General features: G+C 48.2%; 1 protein-coding gene across 1 annotated transcript in view; it reads right to left on the minus strand.

Moving 5' to 3' along the window:
• Window positions 1-18,090: 18,090 nt before the first annotated feature.
• The window catches only part of EXOC6B (exocyst complex component 6B), a 442,612-nt gene continuing 438,517 nt past the window's right edge, over window positions 18,091-22,185 (minus strand). Inside the window, exon 22 of the mRNA XM_016202591.2 lies at window positions 18,091-21,468. Within this exon, the coding sequence (XP_016058077.1) occupies window positions 21,342-21,468 (127 nt within the window). The 3' untranslated portion in view covers window positions 18,091-21,341. The remainder of the gene's footprint in view (window positions 21,469-22,185) is intronic.

Consider the following 22,185-nt stretch of genomic DNA (forward strand, 5'->3'; position numbering starts at 1 on the left):
CTCCACTGGCTTCATTCCCTCCTCACTGCCCTGCTACTCCACACTCTTTCCTTCTTCACACTTGCAAGTAAGCAGAGTGGCTTAGGAGCAAGAACCAGGGCTCTGGAGCCGCTAACCTAGGCTCTGCCCCTCAGGAGCTTGAGCGCTATAGGCCCCTGTCTGAGCCTCGGTGCTTCCAGGATGGAGAGGGAACTGGAAGCGAGTAAGAGTGGAGGCAGGCAGACGGGTTGGGAGACTGGTATTAACTCGGGTGACAATAACACGATGGAAGAAAATGGACAGATTGTAGCTGTCTTTAGAGTTCCAACCAGAAGGTGGGCAGATCTGGCAGTGGCTGAGGTGTGGACGAACGAGGGAGTCAGGATTTCAGGCGGGGTCACTGGGTGCATGATGTCATTACCTACTAAGCCAGGGGAGTCAGGAGCGTGAGGCTTGGGGGACAAGATGGTGATTTGGGTTTAGTCCTGCAAGGTTCTAGGTGGTTAAGAGACGTTCACAGAAAGCAGTCTGGTGGGCCAGGGGTATGGAACTTGCAAGCACAGAAGAGGGAGCTGGGCTGGAGAGAGGGTTTACCATTGTCTGCACTCAGAGCCCCATGGAAGCCTCAGGGGTGGAGAAGCTGACACAGAAAGAGAAGGGGGCCTAGGACAGAGCCCCAAGGAACATGGACATTCAAGTTCAAGTGAGGAAAAGGAGGCTGGGGAAGAGGGCTCTCTTTTCTTCGCTAACCTCGCTGTTCCTTTGTTTCCCTTCAGCACTTAGAATCTCAGGGTTAGTCAAGGGACTCTGGTTAGCGATCTCACCCTACCCAACTAGGGCCACACACACACACACACACACACACACACACCCTTCCTGACCAATAAACCACAGTAGGATTCTTCAGCAGCCGTTTTAGGAGTTGATTTTGGCGTCTTGTAATTTCACTGAGGCATTTCCTCACATCCATAGGGTGACATAAGCACTTTTAGGGGTGCTTCCTACAGGGTATGGGTGTCTGTGCCCTCAGACCGTGGGCTCCCGGAGAACACGACCTGACCCTGCAGCCCTCTGCTCTGAGCTCAGGGCTGAGACAGGAGGCAGCTTTGTGGGAGTAGGCAATGGGAGGACCCGGTGAGGTCAGCAGACGGACCAAAACCTAACAGATGGAATGGCCACCCATAACCCCCCTGTGGGAATGGGGAGAAAGCCAGGCAAAGAACAAAGAGGGCTGCAACCCCTTCCCACACGTTCTCCTGGCCCACTGCCGGAGGGCCTGCGTGCCGAAGGAGCAAGCAGGGGTGCAGAGCTGGCCCAGAGGGGCCTGGGCCTGGGAGAGGCGGGAGTGTAGGGTGGGAGACCGGGGAAGGCAGGGAGAAGGGTGGAGGTGCTTAGGTGAGGTCTCTGCACCATAGAGCTAGTTATTAAAGCACCAGCTCAGGCAGCCCTGGGCCAGGTGGACCCCTGAGGGGAGGCAAGGCATTGCCCTCAGGGGCAAGTGGCAGCGGTCGGGAAGATACTTGACACCACCACGTGGAGACCAAGTGAGCAAGGAAAAGTTTGTGATGCTTCCTCCACTGTGTGGACGCACCTACATGGGTGCTCTGACTGCCTCACACAGGCTCACGGGACTCAAACGTTCTCTGTTCTCAGTCCACACATGCCTGGCCCCCTCCCTGTTCTCTGTGAGCTCGTTCAGAGGCTGAGCTTTGTGGCCTTCGAGCTTCGTGCCTGGCAAAAGGGCCACCTACCCTCCTCAGCACCTGAGTACCCAGGTGAGCAACGGCTGGCTTGGCCTGCAGTGTGCAGGACACCTCACAAGGGCCTGCGCGGAGTGAGGAAGTCCTGGGGGCATGAGGAAGGGGCTAGAGATGGAGAAGGCCACGCGTTAAAAGGGCCCTGTGTGGCCTGGGCCCCAGGCACCGGCTTCCAGCTCTGCTCAGCCCAAGCTCGCTGCACCAGGACCAGGCTCAGAAGGGAACTTGGTTGGCTTGGGGGACACAAGATGAACTATTATGCAGGGTAGCCCAAGCCCAGAGCACCCATCACTGGTTCCTCGGGGCTCTAGGTTCCAGGAGTTTCTTCCACCCTCCTATCTCTGTGAATGCCGGGTCCTTCTCAGGACCCCTCAGGGCAGCTGCAGCTCTTGGGTGTAGTAGAGCAACTGCAGAGAAAGGGGACACCTTGTTCACAGTTTGAGGGTTGTCTGGAAAGGACACGTTAGGGCCAGAGGCCCCGCCCAGCCCACCACACAACCAGCCAACAGGATTCAGGCCAAGGGCAGTGGACCCGGCAGAGCCAGGCGTCAGTTCTGCCACTCGCCAGCTGTATAGTCTTGGCCAGGTCACTTCACCTCTCTGAGGCTTCATTTTCTTATAAAACTGGGGAGAATAGTCTCGCCTTATGGAGCAGTTGGCAGTTGTGAGGATTAAAAACCCCCAGATAATCCATATAACACACAACTCATTGGCAGCTCGCAGCGGGGTCGGTTCAAGGTGAGGCTGAGGAAGCTGCGGCTCTGGGGTCTCTCACATGTACAGGTTCCTGGGAGTGGCCCTAGCAATTCTTTTTTGCATTATTTTCTTAGAGAGGGTCCCCCAAATCATACAAGGTCAGGTTTCACAAATCCTGGGACCTGAAGGACAGTGTTCCCCGTCCCACCTCACCCCTTTCCCAATCCTCTCAGTCACTTCACGCTCAGAAGGAAGGTTGCCCAGTCTGGCTGGGCAGGGCTGGCACGAGCCCCGGGCGAGGCCTCACCCCAGGAGGGAGGCCTGGGTGCAGCCCACCCTGAGAAGGCTGCCCTGGCCTGGCTTCATCCCTGGGCCGCGCTTGCTGCCGACGCCTCACCGTCCTCTACTCACAGCAGTTGCCCCACCCCGAGAACACTGGTAAACGAATTCTCTGGATCCTCAGAAGTTGTGGCTGACTCTGGGCACAGTGTCCCAGCCCTGGCAGGGTCTTCGCTCCAAAAATTATGAAGCCCTAAAGAAGCCAGTTGTAGGGCTGTGCTAGGCAACACAGGGGCTCAGGAATGGGCCTCTAGGAAAACAAAAGCCACTTGGCCGGCTTCTCCATTAGCACCAGTTTCCCTAAGGAGCCTTGGAGGGAGTGGGGACACAGGGCTCCCTCCTCAGTGTCGGAGAGATGGATGGGGCTGATTTTTTCCACGATTCCTCCCCATAAATCTGATTTGGCCCCTCATCCGTCTAGGCCAGTCTCCATGGAGGTGGGCGGTGGTGATGAATGGGCTGCCTGACTAATGTGACTGGGGTGGCAGGGGCTTGGGGAGGGGCTCAGCTCTGATGGATGGCCCTCATGAGGGCATATTGCATTAGACACCCCTAATACAATCAGCGGGCCATGACGAGACCAATTTGTTGCTCTTCTTCACCAGGGTGGGGCAGTGGAGCTGGAAGATTAAGGAGGACGTCAGGACTTTGGGGACACCTAGGGGGATTTCGGGAGTGGGCAAGATTTCCCTGTTGGGGGCTATTACTAGGGAAATAATATGGAGCCAAAGAAAGTGCAAGGTGGAGAGGGAAGAGAGAGGAAGGGAGGCTCCGAGAGAAGGTGTGACCTGTCCAAGGTCACTTCTGGAACCAGAGGGAAGAGCTGGAATCAGCACTTGAGTCTCTCGCTCTCTGTGCCACCAGGGTGACCAAGATGGAATTAAAAATGAGATTAGGAGACAGGTCACTGTGGCCACAATGCTGCTGGGAGCTTCACCCGCCTGTGATCTACTGAACCGAGTGAAGCCAACTAGCGCCTCCGTTACAAAGGAGGTTGTCCACTGGGCATCCTGCACTGGCCCAGATGGCACCCACTCCAGGCCAGCCACAGTTTTGCTACCCACCCAACCACATGAGTTCTGAATCCCGGGTCTTCCTCTTGCAATTTTAAAGTAGCCTTCTGAGCACCACCCTGTCTCTTGTCTTGCCTTGTCCTCTCGGTCACCAGAAGGGATCTTTTAGAACAGTATGCTGGTCATTTCTCAAAGCCCTTAGCAGCTCCCTGGTGCCCTCGGGTGGGGAACCAGACCCCAGCCTCTCTCCCAGCCTCTGCTCTGGGGCTCCCTCCAGCTCCCCGGCCTCTGTGGTGAAAGCAGACTACGCACTTTCGCAGCGCTAGGTGCTTCCTTTGCTGGGGTCCGGAGCCTGGTCACGGTGGCCGGTTGGTGAGTGCGGGCTTCGCTCTTATTTCCTTTCCCCGGGACCCCAGCCCCCTTCTCCACCCCCACCTTCACGCCCACCCGCACTCCACTGTGTTGTCCCTGGTGACGTACGCACATCTTCAAAAATAGTGTTATCTTATGTATTTTTAATTTACATAAATGGCCTTGTATTATAAATCATCTTTCAGATTTTTTAAAAAAGTAACAGTGTTTGAGATCTACTCATGTTGCTTTATGTACTTTTAGTTTGTTACCTCCAACTACTGCAAAATATTCCAAATGTGTACTGCATTTACCACATCTAGTCCTAGCAACAGGCGCCCAGATTTCCTCCAGCTTCCGATGACGGCGGACGCTGTTGGGTGAATGTCATGCTCCGCGCTTAGCAGAGCGAGCCCTCAGGCCCCGGGTGTGCGCTCGCGTGGGACGCCGGGGAGGCCGCGCTGGCCCACACTCACCAGGGGCGCAGGTGCCAGGCTCTCCTCATCGTCGCAACACTCGCATCATTCCACTTCCTAATGTCGCCAGTCTGACAGGGGCAAAGCGAGCCGAGCCCTTCCCGGGCTACCACTGCTTTGAGCATCCTTCTCGGCATGTTCCCTGCAACATTCTTCAGCTTAAATGTCCTGGTTTTATTGGCTGCTAAACTCCCACTTATCTTTCAAAACCTCAATCAAATGTCTTATTCTTTGTGGGTTTCCTAGTCTGTCCCCCGTTCCTTGGGGCTCCAGAACACTCTGTGCGTCCCATCCTATCACTTTCTCATTCGCGCACCAACCCCTACCATGGCGATGGCGACAGGAGGGGTCCCTGCTTTTGGAACCCCTGGAGAGGAGGAAGGACAGGGTGAGGGGCCGCACTGGGGGGCACTGGGAAGCCAGGCAACTCACCCTATGCTCCTTCCTCCTGATGGAGTAAATGCGTCAAGTACAGAAGCTGCCCTCTTGCCCCCCAGTCCCAGTGCCTGTGCTCTCACCAAGTGTCGCCTTCTGACCAAGCCCCCTGGAGTACGCAGGACCGCACGCGCTCACCCCGTCTCAAGCATCTTCCTTCTAGCCGTTTCGAAATGTTTCTTGCCTTCTGCCTGGGACCAAGCCAATATCTCTTTTGGCCCGAAGACTTTCCCTTAATAACGTCAGTGAACCCTGGGCTGACTCCTCACACAGGAGGCGAAGGATGGCGGGTTGTGAGAATTACAAAGCGGAGAACTCACCTTTTCTGGGCCCCAGGTTTCCTGATCTGTACACGGCAGAGTTCATTGTGGCGATTACAGTCACCGTTCGATAGCACTCTGGGCCCAGTCCTTTTCCTTCACCGAGCTTCTAAAACACATCTTTTGCACATGTCTCCAAAACGGAAATCCTAACCTGCTCTCAAGCCAACCTGCCTCTGGAACCTAGAAATCCTGCTTCTAGCAACCCTGTCATTTTTCCAGGCAACCAAGGGGACTTTGGCTTGACCTCTCCTATGTCCCTGGATCTTCAGTTACCCAAAAGGCAATGCATTCGCCTTCCATGTTGATTCTGGAATCCGTCCCTCATTGGTGCCCATTTCCACTGTCCTCAGAGTAGAGGGCATTTCAGCTTGGGCAAGAGTTTGTTTGGAGATAATATATACTATTGAGTCTGCTGTTGTTGCCTATTTTCTTAGGTTATTTCCCTCTCCGTTTCATCCCCTCACCTACACTCGTCTCGTTGCTTATAGATCACAAGCCATCAATGATCAACACTCTAGTTTTCTCCCCACTTTTACAAGTTATGTCAAGGAACACAGAACCTTTGACCCACCAAAGCAAAGAGAAAAGAGCTAAGATTTCTCAAAAAAATTCTTCCTGTGTGGTGTACTGAAATAAAACCTTTTGAAGGCAGCTAGTATAGACAAATCTAACTTATGAATAGTTACACAAAAATCCTAAATTAAATGCTACTAAATGAAATCCAGAAGTTCACCAAAATAATAAGATATTATAACTAAGTAATGTTGAGCCCACGAAGGAGCTGAAAGATGTTTCAACATTAGGACTTTACTATATTAACAGACAAAGGAAAGAGACTGATCGTTCCAATCTATGCTGAAGAAAAGCATTTGATAAAATTCAACACTAATTTCTTATAAAAGCTTATAATAAGCTAGGAATAGAAGAAAATCCCATTAACTTTAAAATTAAAAACTAAACATTAGAAGCACTTCTGCTAAAGCAAAGAAAGAGACACATTCTTTTATTATTATTATTATTATTTTTAATTCTCACCTGAGATATGTTTTTATTGATTTGAGAGAAAGAAAGACAGAGAGAGAAACATCCATATGAGAAACATTGATCAGTTGCCTCCTGTATTCACCCCGACGGGGAATCGAACCTGAAATCTAGGTATGTGCCCTGGCGGGGAATTGAACCCATGACCTTTCGATGCACAAGACACCAGACACTCCAGCCAACGGAGTCACCTGCCCGGGGCAAGAGACACATTCTTACCATTATCACTATTATTCAACACCGTCTGGTCGTCTAATTAAATAAGGAAAAAATCAGAAAGGCAAGAAAAATAAAAAGTATGACAGTATAAATATTAGAGATAGCTCTTGGACAAGTTCCTTAATTTCTCTTTTGATGATTGATCTTTTAGGACTTTCTTTTCCTTCCTGGGTCAATTTTGGTAATATATATATTTTCTAGAAGCATCTGCCATCTTTCTTTATGTTTATAGACTTATTTTTGCAAAATTATATAAAGTATTGTCAACATTACTTGCATTTAAATTACTATTTTAAATTATTACTTAAAGTCCCTCAGGTATGTGGCTATTTCTATTTTCTGATTCTTAATTTTGTTTAGGAATCAGGAAAGTACTTGTGCTTTTAAAAATCCTTTTTCCTTGATTAGATTAGATTAGTGATGTGTCCACTCACCCCCCAACCTCCAAAAAATAGCTCTTTGATTCTGGAAGGAACAAGAAGTCATCATTGTTGACAGACACTAGGACCTCCTGCAAGAGAATATCCCGGGAATCAACTGAAAACCTGTCCGATTTGATAAAACCCTGCAGTGACTTGTTCAGACACATGACAAACATATAATCAACAGCGTTCTTACATATTAGCATTCATAAATCTAAAAATGTAATTTAAAATATGTAATGAATGTGAATATTCATGTGGATTTATGTGAGTTATGCAAATAGTGTGGCTTCATGAATAATGCGAGACTTGCGGGAAGAAAGCATAAAACTTTATGAAAGACATAAAAGAAGACCCAAAGAGAGGCTTACCATGTTGGGATGTGACGGTCTCTAAAACTGAATGAATTCGAGGTAATCCCAATCAAATTCCCCCTGGGACTTGAAAAGTGAAGCTTCGCAGAGTAACTCTAAAGCTCGTCTGAGAGAAGCACAGGAGAAGAGCCAAGAAGGTTTTGAAAAAGATCAATGATGGGAGACTTCTGCTCCTAGATGTCAAGACATACTTTAAGGTAACAAAAATTAAAATAGTCTCATATGGCACAGAAATAGACGAGTAGACCAGGAGAATACCAAGTATAGAAGTAGACCCAATGCACTGCAAATCAGTGAGGAGAGGACTGACTAATAATAATGGCTGTTTAGGGCCTTCAGATAGCCACTCGATAAGAAAATGGGTTAGAACTGCATCGCCTGTGACCCCCAAATAAAATCCAGGTAGGTTGAATATCTAAATGTAAAACAAAACTAATATAGTTTTATAACCTGGGAGTGGGCGATGAGTTGGAAAACTTCTCAAACCAAGATACAAAACTCAGGAGCTTAAAGAAAAAGACTAATAAACTACATTAAATTTCAAAATTTTGTTTGATAAAGGCTAGTATAAACAATGATTAAAAATAGGTGAAACTCATCAATTCTCAATTTAGGAAAAATTACTAATTTAACATGTGCCCCCTGCGCTTGGCATGTGTGTCTTGCTAGAGGAGCAATAAAATGTTGTGAATGTAAAATTTAATTATTTGAACTCACATAAAATTGAAAATAAATGTATCAGGGCAGGGAAAAAATAGGTGAACATGAAGTTATGGGTTAATAATTCTGAAACTATTACTAGGCTTGAATAAATAAGTAAATGGCTGGTAGCTGGTGGGAGCCAGGTTCTGATAGTTGGAGAGAGAGAAGCAATAGGAAAGGCTAGAATCATCCCTCCTGTGGCAATGGATTAGAGTTTGAGACACTTATATGAGCTCATGTTTATATGACTCACACCACACACACACACACACACACACACACACACACACAGATGTATGAATACGGAAACTGTTACACATATGTGTGTATACATGGATTATCACACATAATAAAGTATCTAACTCTGCTGAGTGTCCCCCAAAATGACACCCCAGTAACAATAAGCACACTAAGCATCCATATTTTGGTTTCTCAGTATCTTTCTCCCATAAAAGGACTCAGGGGTCCAAGAAGAACTGGTGAATTCTAGGGCTGGAGCAGGGAAGTACAAGAGAGGTCTGGAACATCTTGCAGTTCCATAAATCAAGGAAATGTTAAAAAAAAAGAGGGGGGGTTGTCAAAGGTACACCAGAGCCAACCAGAAAGAGCTCCAAACCAGAATAATATGAGCAATAAAATAAATAACATGACATTGGATTATCACTCAACATATAAAATAAATAAGTTCAAAGTGTAGACATACAGATCAATGGAATAGAACCGAGAGTCCAGAAAAAGGACCTGTCCATTTATAGTCAATTGATTTCAACAAGGGTGCAAGATCACTTAATGGGGGAAAAATAAGAGCCTTTCCAACAAATGGTGTTGGGACAACTGTATCTCCACACATAAAAGAATGAATTTGAACCCCTAACTTAAACCACATACAAAAATCAACTCAAAATGTATCAAAGGCTTAAATGTAAGAGATAAAACTATAACATTTTAAAAGGAAATAAAGGTACAGATCCTCATGACCTTGGATTAAGTAACAGTTTCTAGACCCTTAGTTAGTTATCACACCAAAAGCCCAAGTAACAACAAAAAGATAAATTTGGACTTCATCAAAATTTTAAACTTTTGTGAATCAAAAAGCATTGTCGAAAAGTGAAAAGAGTCATAAAACTGGAGAAAATATTTGCCAATTATATATCTGATAAGGGCCTAGTATCCAGAATATATAAAGAAGTCTTACAACTCAATAATAAAAAAAGACAACCCAATTTTTAAAAGAGCAAAGGATTTGCTCCAAACATGATATACAAAGGGCCAAAAAGCACATGATTTCTCCAAACATGATATACAAAGGGCCAAAAAGCACATGAAAGATCCTTATTATCATTAGTCACTAGGGAAATGCCCCTCAAAGCTGCAATGCGCCCGGCCGGGGGCCCAGCTGGTGGGGCATCGACCTGAGCACCAAACGGCTCCGGGCGGCTCCGTTCCCAGGCGGGCGCGGGCGGGAGGCGATGGATAGATGTTTCTCTCTCACATCGATGCTTCTCTCTCTCTCTCTCTCTCTCTCCCCTTTCCTCTCTCTCAAAACAATAAACATATTCTGGGGTGAGCGTTAAAAAAAGAAACTATACAACAAGATATCACTTCCCACCCACTAGGATGTTAATTATTAAAAAACAAAACCAAACCCGAAACCAGAAGGTAGCAAGTGATGGCAAGGACGTGACGAGCTCTCACGCTTCGCTCGTGGGGACGTAAGCGAGGCGGACACTTTGAAAAGCAGGTCGGCAGTTCCCCCAAAGTTAGACAGAGTTATCCTATGAGCGAGCGATTCCACTGCTAGGTGTGTACCTAAGGGGACTGAAAACATTTAAACCAAGACGCGTACCCCGATGTTCCCGGCAGCATTATTCAGAAAGCGAGAGAGGAAACAACACAGTTTCACCAACAGCGGAGTGATGAGCGAACCGTGGTCTTTCCATACAATGGAATATTATTCAGCCCTAAAAGGAATGAAGTACTGACACGCGCTCCGACAGGGATAAGCCTGAAAGGCGTTGCGCTAGCCCGGCTGTTTTGGCTCAGTGGTTAGAGCATCGGCCTGTGGGCTTAAGGATCCTGGGTTCGATTCCAGCCAAGGGCATGTACCTCGGCTGCAGGCTCGATCCCAGGCCCCAGTCGGGGCGCATGCGGGAGGCAACCAGTCGATGGGTCTCTCTCACATCAATGTCTCTCTCTCCCCCCCTTTCACTCTCTCTGAAAAGCAATGGGAAAATATCCTCAGGTGAGGATTTAAAAAAACAAGAAAACAAAAAAACATTGTGCTGAATGAAAGAAGCTAGACACAAAATAACGCATATTATAAAATTCCATTTCTATGAAACATCCAGAATAGGCAAATTAATGGAGACAGAAAATAGCTTTGGGGCTAGGGAAAGAGGAAAATTGGGAGTGATTGCTAATAAGTACAGGGTTTCTTTTGGGGGTGATGCAAATGTTCTGAAACTAGACAATGACGGTGACCAGAACACCCTGCTCTCGCAGAGCTCAGAGGGAATGAGTGGTAAATGGTCTAAACCAGGCAGGATCATCTTCTTCTTAGGACAGGATTGGTTTGGAAGCAGCCATGCGATTCAGTTCTTCCCAATAAGATGTAAAAGGAGGTAAGATAAAGAGAGAATTTTAAATACTAATTTGAATAATTTTGAGAATATTTTACATAATTTCAGGGAAATAAATCTGTCAAGGAAGGATGGGAAGGATGAGTTCCTGAGAAAGGGACAGGTGGCCTGCACAGGCCTTATCTCTCTGCCTTTCCTTCTCCCTCCTGCCTGGAAAGTGGGTGTGATGTCTGGAGGCGAAGCAGCTGCCCTGAGCCTGTGTGGTGTTTGGTGCGCAAGGATGGCGACAGGAAGACAGCGTGAGCCCGGGCCTCCGTGCTCGGCTGCTCTCGTTTTGTACTGTTTAGGCTTAAACCTCCAGAAATCTTATGTGGAAAAACAAAGCAAAGCAAAACAAAACAAAAACAATAACAATATTTAAAAATCCAAAACAAAAAAAGGCCTACTGCATATAGTCCACTTTTTAATTACTTGCCTCCAAACACACTTCTAACTGACCAATACATCAACAAGTACTTTCTTGAGAATACCCACAGATGGCTAATGAGATGGAAAGATGATTCAGCTTAAGAGAAGCTGGCAATTGCACATAAATTTACCATTCCTCCCCACTCCAGTGTCACAATCTTTATTTTTTTTAATATTAAAAAAAATTTTTTTTAATTAACTTTTAGAGAGGAAAGGAGGAGAGAGAGAAAGAGAGAAACGCTGCAACACAGGCATCTGCCCTGGGCAGACGGGCAACCTTCGGGGCACTGGATGACACCAACGAACCGAGCCACCCCGTCCGGGGCCGGCTTGACAGCCTTATTGAGGGTGTGGGGAAATGGGCACTCTGCGAGGTTGCTGCTAAGGATATAAACTAGTACAGCCTTTCTGCACTATCTGGCAAAATGTAAAAATTAGCAAGGGGAAGCAAGTTACAGAGTGAGGAAATGGCTAAAGGAAGGCACAGTCACACTGTGGAATACTATGCGGCCATGAAAAGATTGAGAACCTTATGTGGAGTACAGATCTATTGGTAAAAACATGTCAACATTTTCTCACGTTCATTGCAGATGTAAAACAAGGAATTAGACTTTATAAAGTAAAAAGCCTACTGTGTACCCAGGGGAACCTCATTTTTGTCCTTCTGAAAGATGGATACTGAATTTGTTGTTTATCTTCATGCATATTTTTAAACTTCAAATTGTATTGCACTGCTATCATTCAACTGCTTTTTTTATTCAACAACCTTCTAAATATTTATTTATATTGACACAGGTAGATTTAGTTCATTTTAACTGCTATGTAGTGCTCTATTGGATAAATATATCATAATTTCTCTCCCATGGACGAGCATTTAGATTATTTCTAATTTTTCATAATTATAAACAATGCTAGAATAAACAAGTTTACAAATGCCTTCTATGCACACGTGGGTAGATCTCTCTAAGGAATATTCTTAGAAGTGGAATTGCAGGGTCTTAGCATACACGTATCTTTAACTCTACCAAATACAGGCTCACAATACCTTGGAGCCAGATGTGTTGCAGAATAAGAATATTTGGACTTCAGAAAGGCAATCTGGTGTCTGTGCCAAATATAACACTCTCAGCAGGGTTTGGGGAAGTATTCCATAATCAAATATATTACTTTTTCTGTGGTGAAAAGAATAAATATCCACATGATGGGAGATAAAGACAATAGCTTCACATCAGGTCAGGTTTTGCCATCAAAAGAGTTTAGAAAGAACTTGCAGTTTTCAGAGCTTTGGGATGACTGAATTGCAGATAGGGGGTTGGGATCTCCACCACCCAACTGCTTCCTAAAGTAGCTGTATCAATTTATCTTCCTACCACCATTTCTCCATATCCTCATCAATATTCAGGAACATTCTGAAATAAAGCATGTTGTAGGTAGGAAGGACCTACTAGATATTGAAACAAATTACAAAGATAAGTAATTAAATATTATGGTAATAACTCAGAAATAGAATGATCATGGAACAGTAAAAAAAAAAAAAGTCCAGAAAAAGACGCAAGGATAAATGGGTATTTAATATATGATAAAGATAACGTTTAAAAACGAATCAGTGACATTATGGGACAACCAGTTAGCCATGTGGAAAAATAAAAAAGCTTCCCGTTCTTCCCCTCAATGTAAATTTCAAGCTGAGAAATGATTAATATATTAAACATAAAATATCAGAAGAAAACATGGGCTGAGGTTTTTGTAATTTTGAAGGGGGAAATCTAAGTATGACAAAACCTAAATATCATGGAGGAAAAGTCTGATAAACTGACATTTCAAAATCAAAACCGCCATGTGGTCAGTATTGTGGCCTGTCCCCCCGGGATTCTTCCCACCACCTCCCCACTGCGTAGCTGCCATGTAGTTAGTTTGGGGGTGAGGACCAGCCCTTCTTTACTCCAAATTGCAGGGGTGGGAACTGACTGTTTTAACCTACCGGGGAATCCTGTTGCCCTTGCCACTCTTTGGTTCAAGTCACCTGATAGGAAGGAATGACATGTAATCCAACTTAGGGCTCTAAATATTGGAGGCTTAGGGGACAGAGCACACCCTCCAGGGGCCCTGCACAGTGTGGTGCGCAGAGTGAACCCTGGACAAGCTGGAGCACTGAGCCCCGGGGGGAAGCGAGAGTTAGGGTGGCCTCGGTGCTGGGGAGGAAGAGCAGAGAGAGGGAAAGAAACAGGGCCTGGCCCCTTTTTAGTCATGAATCACACAACCTTGTACTGCCTTTACTTTCAGTAAAAAAAAATCACCCTTTCTGAGTTGGTATTTGTGTTACCTGTACAAAAAAAGTTCTAAATGATATGGACCGCCTGGCCGGGCGTGGCTCCGCAACTGAGCGGCTGCCTAGGATCCAGGCGATCGGGTTCGATTCCCGGTCAGGGCACATGCCCGGGTTGCGGGCTCCATCCTCAGTGGGGGGCGTGCAGGAGGCAGCCGATCAATGACTCTCTCATCACTGACGTTTCTATCTCTCTCTCTCCCTCTCCTTTTCTCTCTCTGAAATCAATAAAGATATATTTTTAAAAAAATAATAATAAATAAATGATATGGACCATGAACAAAGTTAAAGACAAACTGGGAAAATATCTGCAATGGCAAAGACAAATAATTAAAACCCTTAATAAACAAAGAGCTACAAATAAATACGAAAAAGAAAACTTTTTTTTTTAAAAAAAAGAAGAATATATGGGTAGCCACTTCCTATAAGAAGAAATACAAATGACGAACAAACAATACAAATGGATGCTTAAGCTCATTTTTAAAAATGTAAATAAAACAAAGGGACACCATTTTTTACTTATACGGTTGAAAAGAATGAAAAATATTGATATTACTTAGGGCTGAGGATATACAGAGTAACAAACTCTTTCATGTACTATTAGAGAGTGTAAGTTAATGATTTTCAAAAGAGTAATATACACTATTTCTATTAACACTTATATTTATAGCCTTTAACCAATTAATTCCACTCCTGAAATTTTGTTATAAAAATCCCCAAACAAGAAGGCAAAGATGCATATAAATGTCTTGCAATATTGCTTATAATCGTGCAATGTTGAAAATGTCTCAAATATTCACCAGTTCAGAGTTAGTTAAATAAATTCAAGCTACATCGATGCAATGAAAAGAAGCACTCATGGGCTTCATAAGGGGTGAAGAATCTTATATGTTGCCATGAAAAATGCTTAAGATCAAATGAGAAAAAACTTGTAATATAAATGTGTGTGAAAAAAGTGTCTACATATTAAAATGATCTGAAAGAGCATCCTCATACTGTTAGCAGTGACTATATGTGGGAAATGGGAGTGATTCTGCCAGAAACCCACACGCACGGCCACACACACACACACGCACACACAACCACACTCACCCCCACCACCCGGACCACATCCTGCCCCTGGGAGTTCAGCTGCTGCTTTGGTTTCTCGCCGGCTCGGTCTGTCAGTCACCTTTTCCCTACTCCACGCCTATCAAGACTGGGGTGGCACATGTGTGCAGAGGATTTAAAAACCATAATAAAACAGACTTAAAGTTGGTTTGCTTTATATTATCACCATACGCTTTCTAAACATGTCAGTGACAAAATACTGCCCCCAGCCGGGAGGGCTGCTCTTAGAGCCCCTTCCCTTGGTGGCGACTGTCCCTTCTACATTGTGATTCATTTGCTCATAAGTCCCATGTGCCATTTGCCGGGCAAGGGGCAGCAGGGTTCAGATGGGCGTCTGATGTCGGTCCTGCCTCCGAAGAGCTCATTACGGAGCAGAAGTAGCCAACAAGTGCGCACATACCAGAGACCAGCAGCCTCTCTCGGGCTCAGCTGACGGCACGACCTTCCCCCCGAAGCTGGCTGGTCACCAGCTGCCCCGGCTGGGCCCTATCCTCACCCCTCCTATCTCGATACCCTCATGCTGCCCTGCACCTGAGGCCCTACTGTGTTTCCTCACCCCGGGGGTGGGCAGGAGGCTCTTTGACCCTTTGATCTATCTCCAGTGCCCATCTTTGCCTCCCTCTGTCTCCAGTGTCCAGATCACCCCTTTACCCTCCACTTGGCTCCTGAGAGTGTTACCTGAAAACCCCTTTCCTGGAATCTTCCCTAAAACCTTGGAAACGGCTGCTCAGAGTGGCTGTCTGAAGCCTTTAGCTGGCAGTCAGAGGCCCCTCGCTGGGCCCACGGAAGTGGTGTTTCCCCAGAGGGCTTCTCTGGAATAAGGGGTTCACTGGGGAGGGCAGGGCCCTACTCCATCAGCTTTAAAAATAAGCACTTCATGGAACAGAAAGAAAAGCCATCCACCCAGCCGAACCTGAGCCTTGTAACAGAGAGGGGAGTGTGTGAGCAGAACAAGAGGGAGATCCAATTAATTACCCTTAGAAGCAAAGGTAAAAGTTGAAGATTACGAGACCTATTTACAGGAGGAAATAGACCCATCATTGAGCCTAGAGAATGGAAGGATTGTTTAGGGCAGAAAAGCGTCTCAATGTTCGGATTCCATTCCTTTTCTGGAGCTTTGGAGAGAGGAAGGTCATAGCTTGGGTTTGGAAGGTACACTTAGCAGTGGGTTCAAACTGAGAGGGGGCTGTTGTCTTGGGTCCAGTTCTGGGCCCACATCCTGCCCCCACCCTGGGGAACAGAGCTTCAGTCCTCTCCGGGAGTTGATGGGGGCTGGCCAATGAAGGGCGCCCCTGTGAGAGAGGCCCCTCTGTTACCATCACAACGGCTGATGTCACAGACCCCACAGAGCAGCTGGGGCCCCAAACGCAGGGTAACCCTAACCCCACCGGCGATTGAAACAGATAGAGGGGCAGCTCTCCCACACAATGCCCGGGCCCCCACTTCCCTCCTCCTCCTTCCACTTCCTCAAGAGTCTTTGTCTTCTGGTCCCTTGGGCCCGGAGCCTCTCAGTCCCGGCAAACACTGCCCAATAAATTTAAAACTGAGGCCTTTGGGGAAAGGGTCTGGCACTTTCTTTCCCTCCCTCCTCTTATCTGACACTGGTGAGCAGATAAGAAGCCTGGCTGTGAGAAAAGGGGCACGCTGGTGACTGCCTCACATCCGTCCCTGCGTTGGCTTGGTCCCCCTCAGAGCACCAGCAAGGCCAAGGGCCCCTCTCCGGATGAGGCCTCCGGACAGACGCCGCACCAGGCAGTGTCTGGAAGCTTTGGGTAATGTTCTGGGGCGAGTCCGTTTTGGTTTGGCTTTGGCAACCCAAGGCCCTGGGCTGGATGCGCCCTCTCGCAGTCTCCCAACCAGCGGGCAACGTCTGTATCCTCAGACGTGCAGGGCCCTGGTGCCCCCTCAGTACCCTAGCCTGGTGTGGGGAAAGCTGGGAAGGATGGCTGCACTGGTCTTTTGGTATGAGCCGGGCTTCATGTGGGGGCTCCTGGAAGAGGTGGGGGCTCTGAAGAGGTGGTGGCAGAGGTCCAGGTTTTGGAAATTCTGCCGTCACTGCAGGAGGCAGGGAGAGGAGGTAACTGCTTGAAGCCCTGGCATTCCGTCACTGGAGATCTACATTTCCAAAGAGACGTGGTTATTACTCGGTATTTTAGTCTTGAATCTTTCTTAGACATTGATGAAAGCCATGCACCTTCTGTGCAGAAAAATTGGTGAATATAAGCCTGTGCACACATGTGCACACATACGCACACACATTCTAAGGGTCATGGACTTGAAGGGCTCATTCTAAGGGCTCATGGCTCAGAACTCTTGAATTCTAAAAGGCGGTATAAGTTTTAACATCAACATGAGAACAGAGGTTCCAGGTGGCACTGAGGAGCTGAGCCCACTGGAAGGACTGACAGGCTGTAGTCTGAGCTCACCTGCTGGGCTTGTACCTGTTTCATGCATAGGACCTCGAGAGGCCTCCCTCCTATTAACCCTGCGCTGGGCCTGGGGAGGGAAAGCCGGGAGGCAGAGCAGCTCTGGGCGTTTCTGGCCAATGCTCAGCCATAAGGTATGTTACAGAATTGGAGAGGAGCGACGGAAAGGCCTTAAATATATGCGCTATGTCTAGGTACTGGCTAAGTGAACATCCATCCAGCGCCCGTTCACACTTCACGACCCTGCTGTTAGGGACTACTGTTCTTTCACTGACAGGATTATGGGATTTAGGGAGGTGACGAAGGTCATGCAGCCAGTGAGTGGCACAGCAGGGATGGGAGCCCAGGTCTCTCAGGCATCAATATTCAGATTTCTTTCCATCCAATTCCGGTGGCTTCTACACCAGCCCAGGGAATGAGCAGGCTGGGTGCTGCTACACCATTTCTGGCCTTCCCATGGTTTCAGATGTGCCCACCAGGCTCCTCACTGTCTTCCCAGCACACACACAACTCACGCCAACTTTTCACTCCAATGTAGTCCGAACCTAAAATACTCCCGCAGCTTAACAAAGTTGGAATTTAATTACTTCAAGGCCCAGCTCACTAACATCCTGCTTTCTTTGCCCTGTCTTCCCTGAGCAGACCGGTTTCTCCAGCAGGCCATGAAGCTGTCCCTCTCCCCTCCCGAGTCTAGAACAGGCTCTCCCCCTCCCCCCAAACTGGCTTCGTTCGGGAACATTCTACATCGCTCTGTTTTGACTTGAGAACCTTCCCGTGGCAGGGCCGGTACTCAAAACACACTGGCCCCACGCTGCCTCGCCTGGTGCTCCACATACATCAGGCATTCCAAGGGCTGTTCCTCCTGATGATGATGCCAGTGTGAACGGTGTAGACAGGAACACCTAACCCAGTGGTTCGGGATGTTTCCAAGAGCTCCTTGCCTATCTCCTCCCCAGCAGGCTTGGCCTGCTCTAGTCCCCGGGCCAATGTCTGTCACCCATGGGCGCACTTCGCAAAGAGGGCGGAGAAGAAAAAGCAGGAGACAACACATGGCTTCTGAAACAGGAACAAGGCTTTCTTGTTTAATAGCAGTTAAAGAGGCAAATGTATAGGAGGAAATAAACATGCTCTTTCCACACAGGTTTTCCAGTACCCATGAGGCCCCTCTGCATCAGCAGCTTTACTAGTGAGTTTTTTAAAAATTCCCTTTAGAGTTAAAAATGGACTCTCCTAAATTTCCTCAGTAAATGTGCAACTATTTGTACAAAATAAAAAGGCCACTTCCAACACATGAGTGAAAAGGAATTGTGAACTCAGGCAAAAAAAATAAAAACAAAAAAAGGAAGGAGGCGACTAGAGCAGCCAGGAGCAGGGTCCAGCGAGGAGGGAGGCTAAGATGGGGGTCCTGCGGCCGGCCCCAGGGCCTGCACTCGAGGGCCTTGTGAGGAAGGTCATAGCCAATGCCAGCCTCGGGGATAAAGGGCCCTGGGTCTGGGACCTGCTGAACAAGCGTGTGGCAAGTGTGTAGGGAAGCGAGGCTGGCCGTGAGGCCCGGGAGACTGTCAGGCCCGGCAGGCAACGGAAACAGGGGAACACTCTCTGGAAGCTTTATGTTCCCTTTGCCAACAGGGACTCTGCTGGGCCCAATTTCCATGTACTGTTTTCCCCACTGACCAACAGCTTCATTTACAATCTACTCAAAGAGACTTTCCTAAGAATGTTAAAACTGTACAAGCTCCCTCTGCTACTACTGAAACCCACCAGGGTCCCAAACCACACTGTCCTTTCAGGAACATGAACCTGGCTTCCCCAAGAACTTGGCGAAGGGTTCATGACAACGAGGAGGCTGGTAGGCTTCCAGCTGCCCATGTTCTCGCCTCTTATTGAGGCCTCCAGGCACCTCTACATCTCTGGGCATGTGAGGCCAGAGCTTAGGGATCTGAGGGGCATATGCTTCGCACAGGCCCTCTTAAGGGCTGGCCAGCGAGGGGCCTCTGGACAAAACTAAAAAATCCTACTTTACCAATGCAAACCACCTGGACAGTGCTGGTCCCTGATTTTACCTTCCCCTGCCCACCCGGAGTGTCCACAGACAACTCAGTAGCAGCCTGTCGGTTTCGCAGAAGACTGAGGCAGATTGAGAGACTGAGAGGGAAGATGAGAGCTACACGGGGTCCACCCTTATGAGCCTTGAGCTCGAACAGGCTCTTTTCTTGGAGGGACATCTGCGAGCCAGGGGCAGGGCAACCCTGATCCCCTTCCCCCATTATTCGCTTTTCCTCTCTAGCACAGTTTTCCACGGTGCAGGTCTGAGGCCAGATCAGCAATGCTGACAAAAAGACAAAAATTGTGACACCCTCAATGTTCACTCCATTCCCACCTCAAAGTCTCAGTGCTCAAAGCTGACAGGATCTTGCTGCAAACGGGGCTAGGGAAGGAGGCTGGTTTGAGCCCATTTTAAGCAATAGGACTTCAGATTAGTGTAATCATTCCTCGATTTTCCAATAAAATCCAGGCCTTGGGAGATGGAATCCTGGGTTTCATCCCCATGGGGCCCTGCTTTCCCTTGACTTCTGAAGTTCTGGGTCAGTCCTCACCCTAAGACCCTGCTGGCCGCGGAGCCCCAGGTGAGCCTCCCAAGGCATCTGCCGGGGCGCGTGCAGCCCGGTCGCTCTGGTTTGGAGGCTGCACGTCTGTGCAGATTCTCTTCCCTGTGGGTTCCGGTTGTGATGAGTTAAGGAGGGGCCAGGGGTGGGGCATGAAAAAGCAGCACTGCCCTCCCCAGAGGCAACTCAGCGGCCGACAAAGGAGGTGAAGAATTCTGTTTGATGAGTGTCTCCTCCCACTAACCCAAGCTGGAAATACCTGTGTGTCTCAATTGTAATTGTTTGGTGATGCAAAATTATACTCTTGCCAGGAGCCATCATAGCATCTTCCGGAAGTGTCTTAAAGAGCAGGCTCCTCTGAGTGACCTCATAGCACAGCCCCTGCATTAAGTCTCAGGAGCATCTGGCACAGTGGACAGTCTCCAAGCGAGCTGGTCCAGGATCCCTGTGCAGACTCCAGGGTTTGGAGGATAGGATGAAAGACAATCTTGCTCAGACAAGGCCAAAAGATGGCTATGGGGATCTCAGAAGGGGACAGGAGCTGTGGTCCTGAGCAGGAGCTCCGTATGCAGGATATGACTTAGTGAGGGGCAGCTGGGCACAGGCAACAGACCATAGCCATGGTTGGCCCAGGCTACTTCATGGTGACAATGGCTCCATCACTGGAGGCATCCAGTCCAGCTGTGCCTGCCCCCACAGTGCAGAGCTGGGGACATTTCCTTTAAAGATGGTGGCCAGAAAGCTGATTTTAAACCACAAAGGAACAATTGCACGGAATCTTCAGGTTTTACCTAAGGGTAAAGTAAGGGCTGTTTTTAGGCTCCCGGAATCTGACCTGTCCCAATGACACTGACGGAGGGGGCAAGTCCGAGACTCTGTGAGGACCCATGGAAGTAACCGTTGACCGATGCCCAGAGCCAAGGGCCTTGACCCTGAAAGGAGGAAATGAGAGAAACGGAGAAGGGGCTGGGGCTCCGATCCCATCCACACTGGCCTCCTAGCGTGGAGGCACCTACAGTTAGCCATGGGGTCCACTGCATGCTCAGCTCTATCCTGCCACAGGAAAACTAGCAGCAAAGGCATCGAGTCAGATCTAGGCTAAAGAACCTGCCATTGTGGAGACTGGAGTGAGGCTGTCATCTTGCCACATGCCATGCTTGTCACCAGCTCGTGAGAGTCAGCGGACTGAGGAGATGCCCCTCCAGAGCTGTGTGTGGCCTTCAGCACACTAAACAGTGATGTCTGCCAGGCCCTTGCCTTGCATTGAGAAAAATCGGCCTCACCCAGGCGGTGAGTGGGGTGCCCGGGAGTGAACAAGATGCACTGTATCATTCTTTCGCCTGCTTACCTCACCTCCCGGTGCCAAGTACTCATTTTGTCTGTGTAGTGCCTGAGCCCCAGACCGAAGCTCCAGAGCCACGGTGAAAGGCAGTTCCTCACACGGGGACTGGTGACAGCAGCATCTCTGGGATGACGCAGAGAGTGTAGTAATAACTCCTGAGTCCCCGCCCAGCAATATCTCCTACACTTGCTTACTCGGCCTCTATTACTGTAGGGAAGGGTTATATGGATACTGTACACAGGTTATTAAAAAAATACATTTTCTCTCTTTGAGGAAGAATGCACAAACGCAGGGCCAGCAGGGCGGGCCCGGACTCTGGGGCTGCAGCAAGCAGCCGCTGGGGGCTCAGGGCAGCCCTCACGAGTGGTGGCTGCTGATGAGTCCGCGGAGCTGCTTGGCCACGGTGTCAATCAATTTCTGTTTGTCTCGCTCATTTTTACGAAACTGTGCGAACATGTTGTTCTTGCGGCTAGTGTCCTTCATCCTAAACAGAGAAGGAAAGAAAGAGAGCAAGTGTTTGAGGAGACAATGGTGGAAGGGAACTGGCGAGGGGTAGGGGGGCATAGTGCTCTTTAACTGCCGCCCAGCGTTGAGAGTCCAGAACATTCCCACTGTCAGGCTAACACTTGTCTGTTACTCAGGAAACTGTCCTGCTGGCACCCACAGTCCTCCCCAATTCACTCACCTTTGGAAACAGGCAAGAGCCAGCTGTGCAGGGGCTAACCCCCTTATGGCCCCTCCTCACCCGACCTGCCTCATTCCCTCTACCTCCAGGAACGCACCTGTTACAGGCAGGCGCCTGGGAATTGCTACAGCACCAATGGTAAAAGGCTCTACCAGCATATCTAGGATCCGCTTATCACCTCAGAAGCCCACTCACTCCTGCAGGGCCCTTAGAGCTGGTATTTGAAAGTTAAAGCAGAAAAATGCTCTCAACTAGCAATTCCAGGAGGACATGAAATAGCAAAGCCACTGTGCAACTCTAAACCTCACTATGGCTGGTTGCTCTCTTCCATCTCTAACAAGATTGAGGGCTAGATGGATCTCTCTTCTTTTGTCTCAGGGTAAGGACCCAGAGGTGGGGAGGTGCTGAGGAAAGCAGATGAACCCCACTCTCTCACTTGATAAGCCAGGGCCTTTGGCAAGAGAAGCTCCAAGTTCTCAATGGCTATCTACACCCTCAGGCTTTGACCTCTGGAGA

This window comes from Miniopterus natalensis, chromosome 13 (genome assembly GCF_054644295.1).
Source record: "Miniopterus natalensis isolate mMinNat1 chromosome 13, mMinNat1.hap1, whole genome shotgun sequence".
Taxonomy (NCBI): Eukaryota; Metazoa; Chordata; class Mammalia; order Chiroptera; family Miniopteridae; genus Miniopterus; species Miniopterus natalensis.